The 26,257-nt window shown below is 44.2% G+C and overlaps 2 protein-coding genes across 2 annotated transcripts in view; one reads left to right on the plus strand and one right to left on the minus strand.

Annotated features, from left to right (window-relative positions):
* On the plus strand, positions 1 to 23,024 carry si:dkey-122a22.2 (uncharacterized). Its single transcript, XM_068734594.1, has 11 exons — positions 1 to 127; positions 725 to 881; positions 1,051 to 1,122; positions 1,558 to 1,634; positions 2,799 to 2,899; positions 4,218 to 4,334; positions 4,948 to 5,022; positions 18,256 to 18,394; positions 20,800 to 20,882; positions 21,008 to 21,104; positions 21,240 to 23,024. The coding sequence occupies exons 1-11, from the start codon at positions 68 to 70 to the stop codon at positions 21,405 to 21,407; spliced, it is 1,146 nt and encodes a 381-aa protein (XP_068590695.1). The 5' UTR covers positions 1 to 67; the 3' UTR covers positions 21,408 to 23,024.
* Positions 21,847 to 26,257, minus strand: part of zfpm2a (zinc finger protein, FOG family member 2a) — a gene marked incomplete at its 5' end in the record, with an annotated part of 5,598 nt that continues 1,187 nt past the window's right edge. Inside the window, 2 exon segments of the mRNA XM_068734567.1 lie at positions 21,847 to 25,814; positions 26,206 to 26,257. The exon segment at positions 26,206 to 26,257 is cut by the window's right edge and continues 176 nt beyond it. Coding sequence (XP_068590668.1) covers positions 23,248 to 25,814; positions 26,206 to 26,257 — 2,619 coding nt within the window.

The raw sequence follows: 26,257 nt of genomic DNA on the forward strand, positions 1-26,257 counted from the left end.
AGTCACAACAACTTCATTCAGTTTGTGTGGCGGTGTTACAACGGCGGTTACAACTCTTTATTTCAAAATGCGTCGAAGAACCGAAGCTCAAGCATCCAACAGCGAACCTGTCAATGCCGATAAAAAGGTACTGCAACGTGGACGATAGCTCGCTGCTGCTGATAGCTGTTAGCTAACACGAGCTAAGATACAAGTAAACCTGTTCTCCAGTCCTTCTTCGTTCACATCAAGTGCTGTAGTTATTTCTGTTCTTTTACTGATCTGACGCTACGTATGTTATCTGGAGCGTGACGCAGTATCTGACTGTGTCCCCCACTTTAGTACGAAGGGAAGAGAAGCCAGATCCTCTTCAAAAAAAACAAACATTTTAATAACTTTGCATATTTACAGCTTCCTCACGCCTCAGCCTAATCATAATTTATTTTCTAACATATCATTAGCAACATCATTTTTAATTCGGCGTGCATCCACAACAATAAAATAAAACAATATTTGGATTTTAGGGTCAAATCTTCCACTAAATAACACACTGGTTAACCTTGATGCTCTCAATTAACCAAATATCATTGCAGTGCATTGAAACCTCTAAAAATGCTTATATGATATCATTAATGTAGAGTTTACGAGTGTATGTATATATATGTGTGTGTGTGTGTGTGTAAGACTTTTAAGTCAGCTTAATGTGTGACTTAACATTGCGTTTCCTTCTTTTCTCCATAACTAGGATCCCGTTCAAAGCGTGCACAGCCAGGCTGGAGGCAGAGTGTCTTACGGCTCCGTGCTCATGACCGTTGGAAAGTGTTTACTCTTGATCATCTTCATCCCTCCGTTCCTCAACTATGCGTCGCTGCAGAGAGAAGGACAGATGCTCTTGCCTAAAGGTTCATTATATCGAAGGCTAACAAAGTCATTGTTCCTTTCAGTTTAATTTGATACTAACCCCGCAAAACAAGTTTTTAGGAATACATTTATTACACGTGTACATGTGTGTTACATGTGTCATCTGTGAAGCCTAATCTTTCCCTCTGTTCCTCTCCCCTCTGCATCCAGATGGCCAGATAGTTGATGTTGGTTTGGGTCAAAAGATGCATCTTTTGTGTAAAGGACATGGACAACCAGTTGGTAATATGTGATGATATTCTATGATCTGCCATGACTATGATCTGTTATCTTTCAACTTATGGAACATGATCTGCATCAGGAATACTCAACTTGGTTGGACCCCGGGGCCACTTTTGCAAAATAACAGGAGACCAGAGTTAATGAATGAACATCCCGATCCTCCTTTGGCCCTTTCTTTTTACAGACAACTATTTTGATGCATTTTTATGCACTTTGACATCCTATTTACGTTATAAATACCCCCAAAAATCCTAAGTTATTTTCATTGAGAAATAGAAAGTAGTCGCCGGGCCACTCGGCGCTCGGTTGCGGCCCAAATCCTTAGGTTGAGTATCACTGATCTACATTGTCTGGCACATAGTTCCATGTCTGTGTGTCTCGTTGGAGTCTTTCTGCTGAGCTCACCCTAACCAGTTAGTTTTTTTCCTTCTTCAGTCATACTGGACGCACCGACTGGAATGTCCTCAGACGTTTGGTTGCATGTCCAGGACAGTGTGGCCTCACTAACAAAGGTGAGGAAATGACACAGTTGCTGTGGATTCTATTGAATGGCTGTGTTCTGAAATGATTCTCCAAAATATGATAGCTTTCTTATTACTATGTTAAAACCACAGATTGTATAGAAGAAGTCGATGTAGTCACCACGACGTCACTCATTGGTTCGGGGACTGCAATTTTTAAACCTCATTATTCTGCATTGTGGTCATTGCCATCTTGTCTTTTGGCAACCAGACGTGACATGAGAGGGTGGAGCGAAGTACAACTGAATGCTGAATAAGACATTTTTAGGCAATATACTTTCGTAAAGTGAAAAAACATTGTGAAAGAGTTAAAGTTGGAAGACGAAAACACAGAAAACTACCAGACCGGACAACGCCGAGGTAGGGACCTGTCAATCACAAAGTAGCCCCGCCCTAAAGTATACTCCGCTTTATGGTCTATTTGACTCTAAATGGACCATAGTTTACTAAATGAACATCATGCTGTATTGAAGAAGACTTGAAACTAGAGATTGAGACCATAAACTCATGTTTACAATGTTTACTGAGGGAATAAATCAAGAGAGAAGTAGAGTCATTTTCTCATAGACTTCTATACAACCAGAGGAGTCGCCCCCTGTTGGCCATTTCAAAGATTGTAAGTTTAAGGCACTTCTGCATTGGCTTCACTTTTCAGACCCGGAGATTGCCGCCTGGTTAAAACAAGTGGGCTCTTCAGAACTGAACAATGTATCTCAGATGAATATAGCTTGCGCAGCAAGGACATCCACTGTGGTGAACTTTGTTTAGAATCAGTTAATGCAGCGTTGTTGTTCGTGGTCAGGGTCACGTAGGGAGACTTCCAGCGGTGGCTCTGCCACGTCCTCTCTGCTCAACAAGGACTCGGCACAGCAGAAAGTCGGGGCTGACGGCCTGCCCCATGTTGTTTGTCTGAGATGTGACTCAAATTGGGTCACAGGCTTGTTGGGGGAAGGGCCTAGATACATCTGAACAACTAAATCACACGAGCAGTAACAGTGCCCTGTTTACACCATCTCTTATTTATCCATGTTACTCGGCCATCATGCATTTTTAACATGCACACACAGGTTAGGGTGGGGGAGTCCTTATTGAGAGCATCTCATGTGTATGTAGAGCATGGTGTTATTTAATCATCCTTGTGTACCTGTGGCTCAGGTGTGCACCTTTGACAGAATGGGACTGGGCTTCAGCAAGCGGCTGCTGCCGAATGAAACCACGGGAACCGAGAAAGTTTGGGGGATGTCGACGACTGGACGGTAAGTACGCTGCTTCAGTAGGCAGTTTGGGGGACACTTTTCTGCTGTACACAAAGTCTGCATCGTAAACACAGAGGCACAGTTTGTTTTTTTTGGCCACAAAGCGGATTCTGAATGAGTGAGTGGGCTGTTTTACACCTGCAGAGCCATCTGTCTCATTCACTCATCGTTGCTGAGTTTGTAAAATTCATTTGTTGACGTTTTGGGTGAGATGTGGGCCAAACACACCACAGTCAGGTGACTCTGGGTCTGCTGATTGCGGGAAAGCCAGCGTCAGGTGTTAAAAATACCCATCATGTTTCCCAGAGTCCTCAAAGATGTTTTCATATTTCTTGTGCCAGGAAAAAAAAGACAAATAGCCATTCTAAAAAGATAAAGAACAGCTGGATCCTTTCGTTGTTTGTAGTGCTTGGTAGATTTGACCAACTCCTACCAAATGAATTGGCATAAAATTCCCAGGGGATGAATTGTAATGGCTTCGGTGATGACTTCATCTTTCACCATTAGCACCAGTACTAAGCGTACTGTATGCACGGCCCCACAGAGACGCTAGCATGGCTGGAGATAAATGTCTAGGTCTGCAAATGTTAAAGGGACAGTTCGCCCCAAAATTAGAAATACATATTTTTCCTCTTACCTGTGGTGCTGCTGCTCACTGATGTGTGCATTCCTCCGCTGAACGCAGCCCTTCCCTTCCTCACACTGTCGTGGGATTGGGCTCCAATCGGCCACGCCTCCCACATCGCAGCGCGCTGGTCGAGCCTTAAATCTGCCCCAAAGGGACGAGCGAGGCCGGGGTTCGCCGACGGCCAGCGGGCTAGTTTACCTTGGCACCTGGCCCGCAAAGCAGCAATCAATTTCCCACAATTCAAATAGCTCAAGGAGGTTTGACGACTGCCTGACCTTAACCCTGGGAGTCTTGTGAAAACCCCTCATTCCAATTGGACACCGCGGGTTTGATTTATTAGCACAACAAACCCAGGGCAGCAGATGGCTCTCAGAGAGGAGCTGCTGCAGCTCATGTAATGATGATGCCGGTGATTGTTTTTCCTGCGGATTCACGATGAAAAAAGAACCAGCGGTCGCTCCTTTATGATGTCAATTTGGGTTTCCAGCGGTGCTGATTATTTTTGTAACACTTATTTCTGCTTTTTGATGATGACTCTTAGTCGACCCGTTAACGAGCAGATTAGAGATGAATGCGGTTAATGAGGAGACCTAGTCCCACCTAGCTGAATAAAGACCCTCCTGGCCCAGATGGCAGCGCGTCCTGGTTCAGTTGTGAGACAGTGTTGTTGTTGTTGTTGTCGTCTTCCAGGATGGTGGATGATCTGCACCGACTCCTGCAGGCCGCTGAGATAGCCACGCCCTTCATCCTGGTGGGCTCGGAGCTCGGCGCGCTCAACGGCAGGTTCTACAGCCACATTCACGACGTGTAAGTCAACTATAATGAAATCTACGTTTAACATGAAGCCAGGGACTAAATCTAAAGTAGCTGCCAAAATGTACACCGGTCACAGTGGATACTACTCATCCTGTGAAAACGCCTCTGAAGGGAGTTTTCTTATGTTTGACAAAATAGTGATTAGGTAACTCTGTTACATGTAACGTACATAGTTGCTCTCAAACACTGCATATGCCATAAGAGCTTGCAAGTATTGTAACGCCTTCCAAACTCGCTCTTCACAAAATATGCTCCAGTGTCCATTCCCATCCTCCCCCATGACTCGTCCATCTCGGAGTCAACGCAGTGATTAACGTGACGAGTAGCCCGCAACCAGGCCCGAAAGATTTAGTATTTAATCAGGCACGCTGCTGCTGCCGTTAAGGGAGGAAATGAAGGTGGGTGGATGACACCTCTCCGGATGGAAATATTGCCCCTGGATGTGGCGGGTGTGTGGTCATCTGTCTGTGGGGGAATCTACGGGGAAGACGGACGGCAGGACACCCATCCGTCTCGCGCTCATTACAGCCGGGGGGGGGGGTTAAAGTGGACAGGGGTGGTCAATGAGTCTTACTTCATCCGAGTGTCCTCTCTCTGTCCTCAGGCAAGTGTCAGACCTGGTGCTGATCGATCCCATCCCAGAGGACGTTTTTGAGGACGACCAGTGGACGGAGTACTGGTGAGTTCGTAGCTGGTTTCTGGGGCGTGTGGGAGGATGGAACTGAGGGGGGGGGGTAAAACAGGAGGATAGAAAAAAGGTGGAAGAGGAGAGAAGACGGAGAGATGTTTAAGAACCAGGAACTAGGAAGGGATGAGGAAAAGAAGATGGAGAAAAGAGGGGAGTAGAAAAGGAGCAGAGGGGGGGACGATAAGGAGCTCTGAAGGGCACAGAGGAAGCCGATAAAAGCGAGAAGCAGGGAAGAGGAAAAAAAAAAGAAAAGGGAAATGTACCAAGAAAGCGGATTAGGATGAGGAGAGCGGAGGCAGAGTGTTTCACAAGCGAAGCTCCAAACTTTCTCCCTTACTGGCTTCTGCGAGTGAGAGCGGTTGATTATCTTTGCTGGGCGGGGCTCATTAGCGTGATTAATCGGAGGCCAAAGGAAGCCATTAGCTGAGCGCGCTCCTTTAGCGTGAGACAGATGAGGGTTGTGGCGGTGGTCGGGACTGAGTGACAGACAGTGTAATAACACTGCTTTAATCCTCCAGGCGATATATATATATATATATATATATATATATATATATATATATATATATATATATATATATATATATATATATATATATATATATATATATATATATATATGTCAAGTGGTAGTCATTGTCACAGCATACATCTCATTATGCATTCATTATCATACGGGGGGGGGGGTCGGGGCGTTATTAATGATAAAAGAGAGTGCGAGAGGATGGGGGAATGTTGGTAGACTTGTCGCGTTGACTCGACGCTAGCCGCATCTCAGGTTGTTTACAAGCGGAGCGTGTCATATGTAATCCTTAAAAGGTGTTTCACCGCCGAAGAGACTGTAATTAATCAGTTACATAATTTAGCAGAAGCTAAGCTTTTAGATGTAGCTGACAGCCGAGCAGCGGTGGCTACATAACGAGCACATCTCTGGAGTCCAGTTACTAATTCAAATCAAAATGCTTTTTTTTTTTTATTGTTTAAAACCCATTAGATATTTTTACAGAATACCAGTATTCATTATTGGAAATGTGTTTTGTTTTAAATCATTTGGGATGAAAAGAAATTCAAAAACAGTCAGACAGCAAAAGAACAATAATTCCTCCCATTGAAATACAACATATTGCTCTTTTGATCACACATTGTTTTTTCACACTTTTAACAGAAATACACAGATTTCTTAATGCAGAATATTTATTTACAGTTTATATAGCTCTATGGAAGTATAACATTGGTTTTGTACAACACTGTAGTTGCGAGTATATAAAGTAAAATGAAGCTTGATTGAGTTATTCTATGTGAGGCCTAGTATGTTCAATCCCGAAAGAGATGACTTCAGACACTGTTTAAATTTAAACATCACTTATGATAAATTGCTTCATGTGTCACATGGTTACCAAAGATGATGATTATTTCATGGATTTTTTTTTTTTTGTTCACATCAAACCAACTTTCAGTTGTTTATCCAAAAGTTTTCTTCTAATTTTTACCCCAACAAAAAAATCTGCAAAAGAAAAAAGATTTCAGTGTTTTCTTATTTGCATTTATGTGCAAATAATCAATAATCAGTGCTTTTAATCATGTTTATTTATCTCATTACATAGAGTGCTTCAGGTATGACTTCTCTGTAGGGACAACCTGGAAGGTTCCCTCGAAAAAAGCCGATGGGATTTTTCCATTTGATTTTTTTGGGGGATTATTGCCGCTGTGGAAACGTTGATTATACTTACACATTTAGTTAAAGAAGTTAATTTGAACAAATACATAAATGCAATCCCCAGAAGCAAAAAGTAAAGAAGTAAAAGTGCACTAGTCGACGTGAGGGTCTCATTTTGCCACTTGTTAGCAACTGCCATTTTTAATGAATGGGTGGAGTATTTGCTGACATGTTTTATTCCGTAGAGTAAAACTTTAAAACCTCTTAAGCTTGCGCTGCTAACCAGAGACCTTATTTCAGGCATCTAATCAAAAACCCATTCCTGCTCCACTCTATTCCCACCTACCTATTTTCTGGGTAGGAGGGTGAAACCATATGTTTCCATGTTTAAGTATAATCCTTGATCAATATCAACTTTTCCTTCACAGGTTCCATCAATGTCAGCAAAGTGCTTGTGAGCGTTTAATAACCATATTTCTGTCATCTAGACACACCAACTGGGAGTTCATATGTGCTTTGATATCACAGGCGGAGGAAAAAAAATCAACTAATATCAAGTGCTCTCATTTCCGGCATGACTTTGTGATGCTTTGCATCCGTCCACCAATATTAGCTCACGTCTCATAGAAGCATGAGTGAAGCCACATAAGAAATGGATCCCTTAAAATGGCCTAATTTGTACGTGACTCAAAGTGGAGCAGCACCATTTATCAGGGGCATGTGTCCAATTATCCTCCGATTAATAAGCATTCATTTCACTGAGTACACCACAGCGCAGCCACAATCCAATTATTCTGTGGAGACGCAATGGGGAAATGAAAAGACTTGCATTTACTTTGTGAAAAAATCATTTTGTCATCGGTGTCGGATTTCTGTGTGTGTGTGTGTGTGTGTGTGTGTGTGTGTGTCTGTGGGGGGGGGGGGGGGAGTTAAAATAGAAACAGGAATGAGATGTGCAGTATGAAGAAAGAAAGGATGCATCACCGCGCCAATGGCATCCTTCAACGTTTCCTCCATGTTTTCGGGTCGTCCATCCGTCCTGTCCATTCTCAGCGCGATATCTCAGGAACGCCTTCAGGGAATTTCTTTAACTTTGGCTCAAACGTCCACTTGCTCCCAAGTAGAAAAGCCATAACTCAAGAATACAGACAGACAGACAGACAGACAGACACTGCATCATGACTGGTTGGCGGAGGCACACGGCCGCGAGGTCGCTAATTCTGAATCTTTTGTTCAGCAACGTGGCTTGTAGGAGCGTAGTTCTCCTCTCTCAGATACGGGGTTATTAGCAGTCGGAGGTCTTAGAGTATCTGGATGGATAAGCGTTGCAGAGGGGAGCAGGGCCGCACCTGAGCAGGATTGCGGGGAGACCGTATCGGCTTTGCACTGGGACCGGGAGGATTTACACATCAAAGACCCGCTCATTAACAGAGGCTCACTCCCAAAATTAGTTCTGTTGCATCTTACAAAATGAATCGCCACCGTCTCCCGAGAGTGTTTTTTTTCTGTGTGTGTGTGTGTGTGTGTGTGTGTGTGTGTGCATGCACTTGTTGTAAGGGGTCAGCGTTCCTATTTGGGATTTTCTTCTGCAGCCGTCGCAGCATGTGTCTCATCTCCTTGCGGGCAAAGATAATTCTGCCTGATGGAAAAATCGAGCAGTGGGTCTAGCATGAAAGATTAGGAGGAAGCCCCAGTGTACGTCTGGACAAATTACATTCTGGATGAGAGCCACTGGTTTTGAGTCACTCAGTGCTGTCAGTCTTTGTTTCAGCAGCTCAAGCTTTGGAAGCATTGCTGCATCTCCTCCACTACGGACGGAAAAAGATTCCTCACATTTCAACATAAATCCTTACTATTTGGGATGAGGACTGCGATAAAACTGACATCACATGGCCAGACGGATGCAAAGAGATGGCCAATAAGCCCGTATGTGATGAACATGTCATTCCAAAGCCTGTAATATACAGCTAAACCAGCACCCTATAAGCCCAGGAGCATTATTGTTGTTGTTATTCATTCTCTAAGGTGTTGAATGGGGGTTAACAGCTGCGGGTGCTAACCAGGCGGCAACCTCCGGTTCTGCCGAGTGAAGCCAATGTGTAAGTGTCTTAAACTTGCTTTCACTCTACTGACGAGCAGGGGACGTCTCCTCTGGTTGCAAGAAGAAGTCAGGTTGTAGAAGTCTAAGAGAAAATGACTCCACTTCTCACTTGATTTATCACCTCAGTAAACATTGTAAACATGAGTTTATGGTCTCAATCTCTAGTTTCAAGACTTCTTCAATACAGCATGATGTTCATTTAGTAAATTATGGCCCATTTAGAGTAAAAACAGACCATAAATCGGGGTATGCTTTAGGGCGGGCTTACTGTGATTGACAGGTCGCTGTCGCTACCAGAGACGTATACGGCTACGTCACTCCTTCGCATTCCAAATATGGTAACTTTTGTCCATCGGTTGCAAAAAAGTCAAGATGGTGACGGCGAAATCGTCGAACTCAAGGCTTTATAAAAGCAGCTCAAAAACCAATAAGTGACGTCACGATGACTACATCCACTTCTTATATACAGACTATGGTAATACCACTAGCCGTGTTCCACACTGATCATTTTGGGGGGAGTGGCTTTGGAGGGAGGCCTGAAGGGACGGGTGTCAGTGTTGCTGACTTGGCGATTTTTCTGGTTAGATTTAGCGACTTTTTTTGTGACAGTGGTGCGATCTTATTGGCCTCTTGTGAACCGGCGCAGCGGGAGGATTTTATTGTGAAGCAGCTACAGGAAATGGAATGTCTTTGTCTGTAGATTTGCTATTCTAGAATAAAAGGTGGTGGACACAGAAAGATATGGGCAGACTTTTATGCACTGTTTGGTCAGCAGGTCAGTCTAATTATATTGTAGGTAGAAATATCAGAGTGTTACCATGGCCAAATCATGAATAAGCCATGTGGACACACTTCTGCTTTCTAGCATTCTTTTCATATTAATAATCTATATAGCTCTAGACGATTTCACTGGTCTGAGATTCCAGCTGGAATTAGACAAATGCCATCAAAAGTTAGGAGAAATATAATTAAAGGAATTACACTAACGATCCTTTTCTTCTTTTGTTTAACAGAAGGAACTCAGCGAGTCATTTACGCTCTCGAGTGTGTGTGTGTGTGTGTGTGTGTGTGTGTGTGTGTTCTGAGTGTGTGGAGTATAAAACTAATTTACCCCATGGGGAATGTGTTTGCTCGGAGAGCGGGAGCAGTGGGGAATGCTCCCGCTCTAATGGGATGGTCCTTCCAATGTAATGAATGCTGATTGATTGGCAAACTCCGTTTTCATGTGCCGTCCCTCTGCAACTCTGCCCTCAACAGGAGCACCACTTAAAAGCCTCCTCATCCCAGCCCTCCGCATCTTGGTCCTTTTTTGTGTTTTTTTTTTTTAATTACTATTTCGGGGATCATTTCTGAGACACAGAAGTCTGTATAATGGACTTATATCTTGCTCGTATGAGGTAAATCCACAGTATATGGGGTGCGTCCTGTTTTACTATGTGTGGATATATGATGAGTGCAAGTGGCTGCCTGGGCAGCGTTGGCCTAACAGCTGTGTCTGCAGGGCCGGATAGAAACTTTATTGAGTTATGAAAACAGCCCTTCCTGTCCCATTCGTCATCCTGCCTGTCATTAATATGCTGAGCAAGACACACACACACACACACACACACACACACACACACACACACACACACACACACACACACACACACACACACACACACACACACACACACACACACACACACACACACGCGCACACACACACTGTACGTATATATGCATATTACGTATGCACACAGCTTGCTGCAGTGTGTAGCAGATAATAGACACGTTTCTCTCGCTCACCTGGAGCCCGCTCTGTATGACAGGCAGCGTATGACTGTCACTTTGACCGACGAGCGCTCACAGTCTCGCAACGGCTGCGTTTGGTTTGATTTATCAGCCGGGCAGGCTTTGATATGAGGGACGGAGAGCAGCGTTTCCATCCCTCCTGGCAGCACTTTGTCAGAGGATGGATTTACAGGCCTAACGGGAGTCTCATCTCTACTGTGCCTTACATCGCTGAGCAATTTAAGCACCTGCATGCTACTGCAGCTCATTTAACATTATTTAGGATTATGTAATCTCATTGCATTTGCTCTCTTCCCCTCATTGTTAAACAGTAGCAGCCAGCGATGACTTATCCAATCCCCCACACACACACACACGCACACGCACACGCACATGCACACACACACACACACACACACACACACACACACACACACACACACACACACACACACACACACACACACACACACACACACACACACACCTTCAGAACCCCATTTGCTTTCACCGCGAGCTGCGTTCAATAACCCACTGGAGCACACAGCGCCGCTCTGAACCCCTCCGGGGATCCTCGGCTGAGATTGGCAGCAGTCACTTGGCCGTGGGCCGATGGAGGATGGAGGGAGATAGAGGAATGAAGAGAGAGAGGAAAGAGTTGGGACAGCAGGAGGTAAGATGAAGCAATGGGAGAAGATGGACACAGGGACTTTAACTGATACAAATGGGAAGAAAACCATTCATGTGCTTCATCCCCGTCTTCTTTTGCACACAGTTAAAAAACAGAAATATCAAGCAGTTTGAATAGAGAAATGTAGAAAGTCTTTTGTAAAGTGATTAAAAAACACCAATACATTATATATTACTGTACTATATACAGCTGCCATACAGAAAGGCTCCAACAGTGAGTGGTTCATTATGCTTCACAGTGTGGTACTGTAATGGCTCCCAGTGTGTTGAGCCCCCCCCCCTCACACCGAGTGTAATCTGTTGGATTGATGCCGGGAGGATTCAGGCCGACGTCGGCTGTGGTGCAAGAGTGACACCTTGTGTTCACTCTGGGTATTACACTGCTGGAGCGCCCTTTATATTTCACTTCATTTGGCCAGTTTTCTGCTTACTCCCTAATCAAAATGGTTGTAAACGTTTCAAAAAAATATTCAGTTCTCCTTGACCCAAAGGTCCCGCTCTACATACTGTATGAAGTGTGGTAAAGTAGCCTGGTTCCACAACCTGTGAATTGCCACAGCTCATCACATTAGCTGAGTGATTGGTGTGAAACAATTAAGTCTGATTATGTGAAGCAGACATGCTCCTAAAAACGGAACGTACAATAATTATTGTAGTTGGAAAACAATTATCGACTGTCTTTAAGCAAAATCAGCATAGTTTGTTGAATTATACAGAATGTGACCAGAATGCATTTACTGTCTCAAGGAACAAGTTTTTTTCATTTGTGTATAATCACCTGAAACTAAGAATCATTGTGTGAACCCTTAGCCTAGAATGAGTCCCTTATATCTACACAGGGAAGGTGCCGTGTTGCACCGCCTGTGTTTCTACAGTAGCCCTGAGTGGACAAACTACTGACTCCAGAGACTGCCTTTTTACCTGAAGGCCACCGTAGTTCTCCATAGCATTGAAGGGAGGAGTGAGCGGAGGGGAGTTCAGCTGGTTGCAATTTGCAACCTCACCGCCAGATGCCACTAAATCCTACAAGCTTCTCCTTTAAATAGTGATGGTTCACAAACAGGCGCCGTTGACAACTTGGACTCATGGTTTAAAAAAAAATAATAAAAATGATGCATTGTACTTTGTGATTTAAATGAACCAAATGTGATGCCGGACGGCAGCGTCTGTGTCCCAAAGTACGTTATTTTAATGGTACATCAATCTGCACACAATACAGGAGCGTGATACTTTATACAATAACTCAGGTATGATTAATACTGAAGGTGTAAGGCTGGTGCTAATTGGTTGGCTGTGTCTAATACATAAAGGTCAAAATGTTTTATCTGAGTTACACCAGTTTGTTTTACTGTTTGATGGATCAAACCTGCATAGAAATAGAACACTGGAAACTAGGACATTGTTTAAATAAGATGTGTTTTTTATTGCCTTGTATTCTGTTTGTCAGTGTAAAAAAATCTGTATATTAGCTGCAGGCTCTTCTGCTAAAGTAGCAATACGGATGTTTAAAAGTCATCACAAAAACACAATATCAAAATCCATATTAGACCCGCTTTTTCTATTGTCAATCCCACGAGAAGAAAAAAGTTGAAGCTCTGTCGAGCTTTGACATTTACCCAGTAAAACCTCTCTTCTTTGGTGTTTCTCAAAGGCATAAATGTTAAATAAACAACGACATTGGACTGCTTTTTTGGAAAAACTACCGTTGTGATCTCAGCCTATGAAGCCACATTCTGTTGAGACAGGACCTGCTCAGGCTGGACTTGTAGTTATTATATTAGCATAATTGAAACTATCAATCAGAATTTGAATATATTTTTACCCCTTCTTGAACAGAACTCATAAGTTCCCGTTTCACTTCGGCTCTCTAAAGAGACCCGTGTCACATTAAAGTGTTTCTGTGAAGAGGACGTCCAATCACACGCAAACACAAACGTAACACAATGAAGTCCGAGACTTATTTTCCTTAAGAAGCAGGTGACCAGGCAGCATCACACAGGCACCAGCCCAACACTAGAAATACCTGCATGTATGTCATCATCGTCAGTGAAAGTGTAGTACTCTAAGCATAACCTAGGGGCCGTGTAAGATGGTTGGTTGAGCTTTGTTTCAGAAAGGTCCCTCATATGTTTCACACATGTTTAACTTGCGTACTGTTTTGTCTTGACCTCAGCACTCTGGTTTACTACTTTAAAGAAAAACTGTTCTTTTAATGCTCTGGTCAGTTTTGAGATTTTGGGTCCATCCAAAATACACAATCGGGTGTTTATTTTACTACTTTGTGTATTTGCGTCAGTAGATTTCTCCTAAATTCACCAAAAGTTAGCATTAGATGATGATGATGTAACATTTCAGAAAACTTGTAATACAAAATAATAGTCTTAATGTCAGTAATCAACTGGGGAAGTTTCATGGTGATATCTATAATGTATTATATATATATATATATATATATATATATATATATATATATATACACACACACACATTATATATATGTATGTTTCACCCTATTCCCCTGTAGTGTCTTCAAAATGTATGTAATTATTTTACCAAATGCATCTTTAAAGGACGTTTTCTCCAAATGAGTTTTTCTCAGATTTTGAGCCAGAAATCTCCACTTCAGCAGCACTTACACACGCACACACACACACACACACACACACACACACACACACACACACACACACACATATACGTATGTGTGTGTGTTTTCTCTAAAGTTCTGTTCATATATCATTCATAGTCTTATTTATAGAACATTTTATTCCTAAAAACATGGTTGTTTGTTTTTTCTGGCTGTTGACAGTATTTTCTGATTCATGGATTGATACACAGAGATATCCAAAATGTCCTTTTATATATCCTTTGGCTAATATGTCAACAAAATGAAACGATACTTCTGAACCTGGCTTTATCCATTGTTCAGATTTCTGGAAATGTATTCAACTTATCACATATTTGATAAGATAATGCTGCATTTGCATAGTTAAACACATAATGACAAGAAACTTGTAATATAAGAAAAACAATTGTCTCAATGTTAATAATCAGCTGTGGGAGTTTCATGGTGATATCGATTGGTTAACTGTTCTACCCTGTTCACCTGCTATCTCCTCTTTAAGCCATATTGTGCTGTGAAACCGACTCACGGATTGCATTACGGCCTTGTGTCGTGCTCCACGTAAAATTTGGGGATGAATATCGAATTGCCGCTCGACTTTTAGCCTGCGTGAGAGTTAGAGGCCTCGTCATGTCCACGTGTCCTCCCTCTTGTAATAGCCTCTGGATGTCTTTTTTTCTTCTTTTTTTCTTGTAACGGGTTCTTTCGCCGTAATAGTTAGTTGAGCCTCATGTAATAGTCGGTGTTTAAATGTTCTCCGCTCATTGTAATAGTTGGCAGGAGCTCTTGTAATAGTTGGTGTTTTGTGTGTGAGCAGGCTCTCAGGTAACAGAGGCCCTGCATATGGAATGAGATGGTAATGAGGAGGAGGGAGGGGAGCCTTATCACTGCAGGGCCAAATTCCGACAGTGAATTGCGCAGTTGTAACAAAAGTAACAGAGCGTCCATTCAGCCTGCACTAATCCAGATGGGAAAGTCAAACAGCAGAAAGTCCACGGCACAAACTCATTTCATCACTTTATTAATTTAGATATTGCCTCCTCGCTCCTGTGGGGAGGGAGAGGAAAGAAAAAAAAAAAAAGCGCCCCTCTGAAATGACCAACATCGGTGAGGCGTTTTGCTCTACATGGTTCCCCCACTTCGTCTCCTCCCGTTATCTGTTTAATTCATCCCGCCAATCTTGGCTGTCTTTACCCACTAAATTTCCCTTTGACACGCATGCCTTGCTTCGCATAATCCTCACTCCGGGGCAGAATTAAAAATGGAAAAAAAAAAAGAGGAGGGAATAGGACAGGTGGCTGGAGAATCCTTGAAATAATGTTCAATGCCAGAGCCGGGAATGATTTGACCAGATTCGAACTAGAGAGGGGGGTGAGGGGGCTGATAGGGAAATAGTTTTTTTTATTTTTTTTCATATCCTTTTTATTTTTGGAATCAAGGGGTAGGAAAAGGGTGACAGGTGGAAAATGTGCAGAGACTGAGAAGTCCCTTAAGAGGCAGGTCGGAGAGTCGGTTCTAAATTGTGGTGCCAGAATGACTTCGGGGGGGGGGGGGGGGGGGGGGGGGGAACTGTTGCAAGGAAGATGAAAATGTCAAAATGTCACTCTCCGGAGGTCTGATTTGAAAAGTTTTTCTCTTGCCTACCGAAGGCTGAGAATTGAAATAGACGACTTGTTTCTTTACGTCCTCCTGCATGGATCTATCGTTGACCCTGTAGGGACTGAATGCGGCACCTTCGTGTTCTCTCCACACAGCCATTTGTAGCCGTTGAACAACCGCTCCCCGCTGTTCGTATCAGCTGTATCTGACCCATCGGGGGCCGTCATGCTTTGCCGGAGCAGCTACAGTTCTTTAGGTGGCAGCGCGTCATATCAACAACAGGTGAAATGGGTTATTTTACAACTGAGAGGTGCAACGTTTATGATGGAGGTTCGATACGATCGGTGCGAGGGCAGCGAAGCGGCGCTGAGGCCTGCCCGTTGTAAAATGAAGTGTACCGCGCTGCTGGCTTGTGCTGTGACAAAAGATAACGTTGCGACTCGAGGTTTAGTTCTATACTGAATAGTCAATCGAATCAGTTTTGATAAATGATCATTTGCAGAGTTGGGGCGCTCCGGTAGTCTAATGGTTACCACCCAACCGCAACATCCGCGTACATTACTCCCTGGTTTCCTGTCTCTTTATGAATCCACTACCACTATCAAACACAGGCAAGAAAGGAAATCAATCTCCAAAGTTAGCGATCCATCCAATAACTATTGAGACATTTCACTAAAAACCCCAAATGACGACCTCACGGTGGCATTAAAGGACATTTTATGACCTGGATAATGTAAACTGGTAAAATAATCAACAAATGAATGGTTGCATTGCTGCAGCATGTTCGTTGGATATTTTGTAAAGGTGTTTCATAGTTGTTTATCAGGTATTAAAAGTGACTGTAGGATTAAATAGAGCAAAGAGAAACTGATAGGACACAGTGCTATAAGTCTGTCCCGGACCGGGAGTAAGACTAAGACAGGGACGAGTGTTTGCCGGTGCAGGGGGGGGGGGGCGGTGAGGGGGCTGATCTACAGTGTGTTGGCTGCATGTAGGGGCAGGCTGCGCAGCGCGGCTATGGTGGTGGCGGCGGCGGCGGCAGCAGGCGCACGGCACTATTGATTGGGCTCCACAGGCTGAGACCGGCCAATTCAGAGCACCAGTGAGCCGAGACCGATTGGGCCTCCTGAGTTACAAAATCCCACAGCTCTTCTTCTCTCATCTGCCAAGAAAAAAAAAAAGAGTATTTCTCATTCCCCAGGCAAATGTTTTCCAAGAGAAAGTTTGAGATTTTGGGGGTTGAAAAAAAAAAAAAAACACTGGAGGAATTGAATGACTTGCTTAAGTCACTGTAAAATAAAATCACCCTTTGTTGTTGAGCCATTGTCGAGCAGCACAAACTAAGACTAACTTGACTTGATGTTTGAAGATCCAAGTAATTTAAAGGCTACGATAGAGACTTACTTTTAGAATTCTGTTTTGGATTTACTTCACCTTTCCTTCCATAGTAGCAGGTGCTTGTTTCGACTTACTTTGCCACGAACAAACAGCATTTAGCAAGCTAAAGGGTTGGTGAGCCGAAAGTGGACTCCAAACGAATGCTTACTTATTCATGGTTACTCCTCTGCTAGATGTGCAAATAGGCAATTATCTGCTAACACGTTAGCAGGGTTCCCACATGTCCTGGAAAAGCTGGAAAACAGTTTACCAGTCATTAGAAACACGTGGATATTTTCCTTTAGCTGAGAAATCACTGATCTGCTGTCTATCAGAGCAGCTCTCCAGAACAGAGAGCATTGCCATGTGAAAGGGCTAAGTCATGTTCACGATCATATTAACATTCCAATGGAAGTTTATGGACTATTGTAGTATTTTAAATAGTCACGTCACATGGTCGCACATGTAAGTTACAACACAATTGTGGGTACTCTGAATAACATAAGTTATATTACCCTTCAAATGTAACTGACTGGCAACCGTTGTAGTTTTTTGTTGTTATATCATTCTTTGATCAATTTGTCAGTATTTCTTTTTTAGCCATAGACTGGGCGTCTTTTAAAGATGTCCACATCCGCGTAGATCATTGTACCACATAGGACAGGAACGCAGTGCTGGCACTGCCAGTAGTTACAGAATTTTTTTTTTTGTACAGTAATTTTATTGTCTTGTTCATGTCAAAAAAGTGGCTTTGCATTAATTTCCAAGTACGATTTTAACTCTCATTTAATCAAATTCTTCAATCATTTTCACCATTATTTGTGACTTAAATGACACAAGTGGGGCAAACTAAGCTAACTAGTTGCTTCGTGTTACATTAACATTGGTAGTTTGTACCAACTCGATCTTAATGAAGCAAGCTGGCTTGCTAGCTCAACAAAGCTAGCTTACTTTTAGCAAGCAGTTCAACGTCCATTGACTCTGATAATGTAATGACGCTGCAGGCGAAACGTTTAGTAGAACTTTGAGCTCTGTTAAATTGTTTCTCTTGTTTTTTAAGCTACACAGCCGGATTTTTAAGGGTGGAGGTGCTTCGAATACTGCAAACAAATGTTGTACACTAATAACTAACAGCCAGAACCAGCTGCGAAGAAAAAGTGGGCGTTCTTGTTCCACATGAGCCAATCAAAGAGCGGGAACCTTGGTTAGCTAGAGCACCTTTATAACGCTAACACATGTCATCGTGTTTTTAGCTTCTTCTGTTTCCCACAAGTAACCGAAAATCAATAAATGCAGCTTTTAAAACCCCAGTGCAGTTAAACTGTTGGACTTTGGTTTGCCTCCTGCTAAAGTTTACCGTGTGTGTGTGTGTGTGTGTGTGTGTGTGTGTGTGTGTGTGTTCAGGTATGGTAAGCTGTTGCCCTCACTCCAAGCCAGGCAGTTTTCAGCAGCTACGGGGCTGAGCCGCATGCTGATCATCCTCGGGGTGATCGAACCGACTGTTAAAGGGGAAAATGTTTCGGAGGAGGTCATCCAGCGTCAGGTCAGGCTAATACACGTACACACACACACACACACACACACACACACACACACACACACACACACACACACACACACACATGATGTATGCCCCAAAAGCTGTGACATAGATTGTTTAAGAAATTAAAAAGAAATCTTTTTGTTGTTGTAATTGTTGTGTCACACTTAAGGTGACACAGCAGGTCAGTGGCGATTAAGAGGTGATTTAGGAATGATTATAACAAGTCATCAAGGCTTAAAATGTGCTCAAAAATACCGTAGATGTTGACATCTCTATAGTCTGAAGACGACGCCTTTTCTCTGTTCCTTTGCTCGGGCAATTTCTGTGTTTTCATTTAGCTAATTTAGGAACATAGAGGGGAAAAAAAGTGATATGTTTCAGGCATTTAAAAGCACTTTCTCCCATCTCTCCCCCCCCCCTTGCGACCACAGGATGGTGCTAGTGCGAGAATAATCCCGTCCCCCTTCCTCAGCAGAGAGATGCGAGTGGGTGATGACTGCAGAGGCGTCTGTGTCTCAGTGTCGTCCGGGGCCTGTGAATTGTTTGGCACACGGGAGCCAGGCGTCACTTTTTTTAAAAATAAATGAGAGTTGAACCCGTTCCCGGAGCCGACGTGACACCCCAGTTTGCACCGTTATCGTCTGACGCCTGCTATAATGTAAACTCAGCCCTCTGACAGGCCATACAGGCGGAGAGGAAACAGGCTCTTAATATCAGCCACACGCATTATGCTGGGTGTTGCAGATGAAGTTTCTCTCCTTTTTTTATTTTATTTCTCACTTGTCCGCACTCTGATCTGCTGTGAATCTGTTTTTCAAAACACACACACACACACACACACACACACACACACACACACACACACACACACACACACACACACACACTCACACTCACACACACTCACAGTGCTGACATGAAGTCTTGTAGTCGATTCTTTTTCACCTGCTGTGGAAAACGTCTCAGGCAGAGGAGGAGTAATGGATTCTGGTGATGAACAACAACCAATATCTTTGGTAACATAGTTATGGGATAATGCTCAGTATGGGGTGACACCTTATTATAGCAGGGAAACAAACACTCATGTTTTGGAGCATTAGGGACATGGAGAAACAGAGATTGTTGCAGGCTAATTTAGCAGCATTTAAACCACGCTGTCCCACTTCAAATTCTTCCCTTTTTTATTTTTGATTTAATTGAATTTGTTCGGAGACGTCAGTGACCCTCCACGAACACTCGGTGACATCTCTAACATCCGTCCAGCATCACATTTGAGCCGCAGCTGTTCACAGTTGGTTGAGACGGCGCGTTGTCTGCAGCCAGCCACCCACGATTTGATGGCAGCAGTGATGAGGGACCCATTTCAGCTTTTCAAGTATTACAGTCGTTGCCAGAGAGATAAGGACATCATTGTGCTGGGATTCTCCAAGGACAGAGAGAGGTTTTTGCAGACAGGCTAGTGAAGGTTATAACATGCGCACACACACACACACACACACACACACACACACACAGTCACAAGCTCGCCGGACTCAATAGAGCATGCAGTCCATTTCTCAAGGGCATGTTCTGTAACCAGCGCTTAATTGAACCGGAGCAGACTTGTTCGCCGCTATGTTAGCGGCACCAAAGCTATCTTGGTTTCATCGCACGCGGAAGATGGATGCAAATTCTGCTCAGTTTGAGGAATCACGTCTTTTCCCTGGTAGAACGTGGTGAACTTCCCCTAACCCTGAGCCGGAGAATCGGAGAACCAAGACTGAGATTTTCAATGTCATATCAGTATTCCGGTCTGAGCCGGACACAGACTTGATTTTCACTTCTTTCTGTCAGATGGAAGTTTAAGAAGTTAGAGTATTCCGCCTCGCCTTGGCATTGGAAATGCCTCAGCAGCTCTGACTCAGGGATTCAATCAGAGTATAATCATACTGTAAGTGCAGTTATGATAAATGATGAGGGGGGGGGGGGTTGTTCTAAATGAAGCAAGGCTTTGTAGAGATCTTGCTCACAACACATACACACAACTGTGTCTGTCCCAATTTTGGATTCCACTGCAGGGATCTAGGGTGATTGTAGACAAGCAAAAAAAAACCTAACAAAGTGCGATGCTTTGTTTTTGTGGGACGTGCATAAAATGGCCCCAAAAACTGTCAGCGTGTGGTGATATGGGATGGGAGCCGTGTGTGGTTAGGCAACAAAAAAAAAAAAAGGGTGACATGCTGCGACTGTGGAGTAGCTCCATTAACATGTCTGCCAATAGACTTACAGAACAAATCTTTTACTGGGATTGCTCAGATTATTATCCACACAGTTACTCTCTGTATTGGTTCTTCAGTGTCACTCGGCCCCCTTCCTTTTTGTTTTGCGTTGCGTTGTGACTGATTTATTTCCTCCGTCTCCTGTAGAAATACCTACTGAGTAACCCGGCCCACCAGAGCAGTGCCGTGGATGAGCATTACTTTCTGAATGAAAGTGCATCTCAAGTAAGGTATGGTAACCGTTTTTTGTGCCTGTTTTTTTAAATGAGTTTGCAAGTTTAATGTGGAAGTCAAGATGCACATTGGTATTGGAAACATTCTGATATTTCAGTTTTTGTTGTTGTTGTTTTTAAAGGGATATCACAAAGTTTAAGCCCCTCTCCAGCAGGACGTCAGTGAGCGTGATCACTGGCGATTCCTTTGACCAGGAAATACCAGAACATCTCAACCAGGTGAGAGTGTTTACCGGGTCGCTGCACAGCTCCACGATGCATTATTAACTCTCGTACAGTGACAGGACAATACTGTAGTCACGCTTGTGTAGAACCAAAAAAAATCCAGAATAAATGATCTTTTTCCTGCACCAGATGGTCGCCGAGCTTCAAAAGAAGTTTCTGGAGGAGTCCTACCCGTCAGCCAATCACATTCACATAAAAGGAGCAGACCGGCGAATGATCTACAAGAAGCCATCTGCCATCAGCCAGCACCTGAGGAAGCTAGTCAACCGACGACAAGCCAAACAGCAGAGCGAGTGACCCATGGCCAACATGCAACAATAGCGCAGGCATGGACAGGGTAATCATTGAATATGTTTTAAATATTCAATAAATTATTAAAGTTATCTTCTTTTTTTTTTTTTGTCCCCTGCAGCAATCTGTAGAGATTGTGTACATGTTCTGGTAAGGTTCATCAAAAAGTCCATTTTTTAACACACTTTTTGCTCACTGGAAGCTTTTAATTTGAAAATAACTGGAGGGTGATTCAGTGCGATGACATATTTGCTGTCTTAGAGTCGGGAAATCTTATCTTTCAAGTTATTTCAGTCTCTTTACCTGATTGGCCAGAGACACAAATTAATGTATTACTCCTTATCAATGTAAAGGCCACACACGCCACTGCTAATTTTATCTCATTCAGTTCAGTCTTAATATTCTGCCTTTTTATAGCCACAGGGAAACGTACATTGAGTTCATCTCTCTCTCTCTCTCTCTCTCTCTCTCTCTCTCTCTCTCTCTCTCTCTCGTCAGCTGCAGTCATTTGTTACTTGCATATAATTGAGTTACATCACAAACCGTTGTAGACCTCCATCTTTGGACTTTTAATCAGCGAACAGATGAGTCTGGCCTGCAAAGCTGTATTTTTGCAAATCCGTCTTTATGTACGTTTGCATCTGTTTTTAACTGCACCGAAGTCACTTTTGTGGCAAACGTGGACTGATGAAAGAAGGAGCAGACAGCATTGGTTTATCCTGAGGATTTAAGTTTTAATTATGACACCACATCAAAATAAAAATTTCCAACAGATCTGGAATTTAATTCCATCCATATACATGCATAGCAACAACGTTTTAAGAAACATTTTCTCCCATAATCAGGACATTGGAATGATCATTTTACATCAGTATACCCACTGACCTCCCACCCATCTTGTTCATCAGCAATAAACGTAATTCTTGTACAACTTCTTCTTTTTTTTTTTTTTCTTCCCTTTGGGGGTTACAAATAATTATATGCACAGTCCCCCATTTCATAATACTGCTTTTCAGTAATGTTCCCTCATTTACAAAGTATTGCATTGAGAGCAAAATTTCAAAAAGGGAGACCAAAGTGTATCATCAAACAGAAATACAAGTACTATACAAGAATGCTGCCATCCTCATGAAAACATCCACATCTGAGTTGAAGAAAAGAGACAGGGACAAACAGCCACATATGTATGCAAAGCCATGTGTATATGCCAAAATGTGAGATGCAGGGTTGTGCCTGGTTATCACCCCCAAATGGTGATTTCTTTAAGGCAAACAAGTCATTAGTAGCAATCTGCAAGTGACATTTTGGGCATATACAGAAACTGGTACAGCAAATAAGAATACACAAGTGCCTCAGTAGCTATTTTTGTGTCTAAAATGCATCTCATTTTTGTATTGTCTATCTGTTTCATTGAGCCTACACTACAGTGTAAACAATATGTGTGCTACACAAGAATGACTATACAATAACATTACAAACAACTCTGATATAAATTTCATTTTGAATTTAAATTAAGATCACTACTCCTATTAATACTGATTGTAAAATAAATTAATGTGAAAGTGGCACCAATATTATTCTTGATTCATTTTTCTTCTCTTTTTTTTTTTTTTTTTTTTTCAACCAATGGTTTTGCATTTTAAAGTCTTAAAACGAAGAAAGAAGAAGCTTCTCTTGATTGTCCACAAGCAGCGTTTAGCACTGCGTGATGCACTATTCCAGACACAACAGTGTACCAAAACAAAGGGGGGAAAAAAGGGGGTAAAAGTCAGGTGGGGGGGGGGGGGGGGGGGGGGGGGAGACAGGTGTGGGAGGGAGAAGAAGGGCGCGTCTTCTTCTTCTCAACTTATTTTACATGCTCTGCAGCATGTGATGAACAGTAAAACTTCTTATGGGTGATAAAGTTTGACAGGTTGTTGAACTGGATATCACAGAGGCGGCAGTACTTGCCACTTCCAGAGCCGTTCACGCCTTTGTTGGCTGTGGGCGCCGCCTCCTCGCCCGGAGACTTGGAGGAAGGCGACATGTTCTCGTTGGAGTCGGCCTGGTTCTCGCCGGCCCACGTAGGTGACGGATTGGAAGGTTGGCCGTCTGGCTGGGGCTGATTCTCCTGCTGCGGTGGAGCTGCGCCCGAACGCTCCTCGAGCTTGTGCCCCCCGTTGACGATGACCATGCCCCGGTTTTTGGGGAGCAGGGGAAGGGGCTCCTTGCCAGGGTGGGGGCAGCCATTAGCAGCAGGCTGCTGGGATTGCTCCCTGGTCGCTCCTGTCTCTCCTCCTCCTCCTGCGCCTCCTCCCCCATTAACGCTCTGCTCCTGCTCGCTGGCCTCTCCCTGCATCACTGGTCCCCCAGTCACATAATCGGTTGGCTTTATCCCAAAATACGGCGATAGTTGCTCGGGACCTTTCGCCTTCTTTATTGCTCCGGGATAAAGGCAATGGGGCAGAAACATATTCTTGCTCTCGTCTTTTGATGGGATGAGCTGGGGCTCAGCAAAAGGCTTGAGTCCCGGCACGGTCCCCAGGTGAGGGGGGAACAAGCCTCCATTCTGCACCATCCCCTTCCCGTTGCCATTCTTCTCACATTTGCCTGGGCTCTTATCGTAGACGTCATCAGGGTTGTTATTGCCTTCGCTCTTCACATCTGGGAACATGGTCGACTCCAGGCCGCCAGTCTCATTGTGTGGTTGCTGCTGCTGCTGCTGTTGTTGTTGAGCAGCGGCGGCGGCGGCAGCAGCGGCGGCGGCTGTTGCAGGGCAAAAGTTCTGTTTGTGCGCCAGGTAGTTCTCCACCTTGTTAAAACTTATCTTGCACACGGCACATTCGTGATAGTCCAACAGTCTTTTAGGGGAGCTACATGTCTTGTCGGAGATGGGCGAACACTTTTTGCTGAGATCAATGGGGGCGTCCAGCTCCTGCTGCTCCACTGTATTGCATTTGGGAGCCAGAATAGGTTTAGTGACAGTCAAGGAGGCCTCCAGGTGTTTGGGTACCATACCGGGGAAGATGTCACAGCGCGGGTGGAAGCGGTCTGCTAGGCTCTCTACAGCTTCCTGGGATGTACAAGGGTTCATAGGAGGAACTCCGAGGAAACCTGGCTGACCCATAGGGTTCCTCTGGTGGTCCTGGTCTGGGAGACACATCTCATACATCTTCCTGCGCTTGCGGGCCCTTATGGTTCTCTGCATGGAGGGTACCTTGTTGCTGGACATGCGTTTCATGGGCGGGTCATGACGCGTGGCACAGTAGTACTGCTTGTGGACCATGAAGGTCTCGTGGCGGCTGAAGGTGATATTGCAGGCCTCGCAGGTTGTCTTGTTCGGGTCATTGTCACTTTCCACCAAACCCGTACTGGGGCTTTTCCCCTCCAACTGCTTGCCGTTCAGCCTCTCCTCAGCCCCAGTCGGGGTAGAGACCTTCTTCACCTGTCCGGCTAGATCCTTATCGGGCCCTTTGGCCCCAGCGTTGATCATGTCCAATACACTGGAGTTCAGACAGGCAGACTGCATGATGTGGTTGTCGGCCTCTGCAGGGTGGCAGCTGGTCAACATGCTAACAGAACTGTGGCCGCTGTTGGGGCTCACAGCCTCGGGAACCTTATCCGAGAGGGCGGAGAAGTCCGGGGACTTTGCCATGTGTTGCCAGCGGCTGTTACAGTAGTGCTTTTTGTGGACCAAATAGTTGTCCAGGTTGCTGAAGGTGATATTGCATTCGAAACAGGTGGCCCCTTTGGGCATAAGAGGGCTGTAGATGACAGGGGGGTAGCTGTTCCCTCCGTGGCGCAGCCTCCGGTGAACGAGCTCTGACATTTTAGCCAGAATCTCAGAAGCCTGCGGGACTACTGAAATGTCTTGGGAGAAAGCAAACTGAGACAAGAAGGGGCCCATGGGAAATGTAGGCATGTTATGCTGCACAGGGGAGGAGGCCAGCCGGGGGCTGGAGGGCTCAGACTTGATCCTAGTGTAAGAAAAACTGGCTTTGCTGCCTGGGTGGGCCTCTCCCTTCTGAACAGACAGCATGGGCTTCTTCTCAGCCTTGTCAGCCTCTCCGTCTGTGCTGGTCTCCTTGTTGAGGGTCCCTTTGGGACTTCCCAGCAGAGCATCCTTCCTGTTGGCCAGCTCAGCGCGGGCCTGCTGCTGCTGCTGCTGCTGGAGGCTTTCCTCGGGCCCCCTGGGGGAATGCTCGGTGCCGTCGCCTTCCCTGTGAAGTTTGCTGCCGTGCCCATGTAAGTCCTGATGCTGTAAGAGTTCCCTGTGGCTCTGGAAGCTGATATGGCAGTGATTGCATCTGAAGGCCGCCTGTGACAGGTGAGACATGATGTGATGCTGGAATGTAATAAGAGAATCTGCCGTGTAGTTACAGATTGTGCATTTCAAGCTGGTGCCAGGAGGGAGGCTCTCTTCCATTTTGACACCTGTGAAGGAGATAAAAGGGAGAAATGCTCAGAATCTCGCCTCCCACTTCTCCTTTAGAGTTAACTGTAGAAACCATCAAACGCTCATGCATTATGCCAAGCTTATTCCCCTCCACTAGATATTTTTTTCGCTTAAGGATAAACTGTCAGCTGTGGTAGCTGACAGGAGGATATGTATATTTTTTGAAAAGAAACGACCGTCATTTTTCCAAACCTGTGTAAAACTCTTTTTTTCTAAAACACTTTCCAGACCCCCTTTCTTTTAACAATGAATTGAAAGTAGCCATCATCAATAACAGTAATTTATCTAACAAAACAACAACAATGTTTTCAATCTGATGTGTTTAAATTTGAGTTGTTGGACAAACTCTCTCATGACGCTGTCACTCACCGCTGTGTGAGGTGCTCAAGTGCATTTCCAGGGCCCTGGCTCCGGAGAAGCT

Source organism: Cebidichthys violaceus, unplaced genomic scaffold (genome assembly GCF_023349555.1).
Source record: "Cebidichthys violaceus isolate CVI_PGR_0920_01 unplaced genomic scaffold, fCebVio1.0.p SCAF_65, whole genome shotgun sequence".
Lineage (NCBI taxonomy): Eukaryota > Metazoa > Chordata > Actinopteri > Perciformes > Stichaeidae > Cebidichthys > Cebidichthys violaceus.

Coding starts and splice junctions, on each gene's coding strand:
- si:dkey-122a22.2 (XM_068734594.1), top strand. CDS start 68: ATGCGTCGAAGAACCGAAGCTCAAGCATCCAACAGCGAACCTGTCAAT. Junction 1,635..2,798: donor GTGTGGCCTCACTAACAAAG/GTGAGGAAATGA, acceptor CCTGTGGCTCAG/GTGTGCACCTTTGACAGAAT. Junction 5,023..18,255: donor GACCAGTGGACGGAGTACTG/GTGAGTTCGTAG, acceptor GTGTGTGTTCAG/GTATGGTAAGCTGTTGCCCT.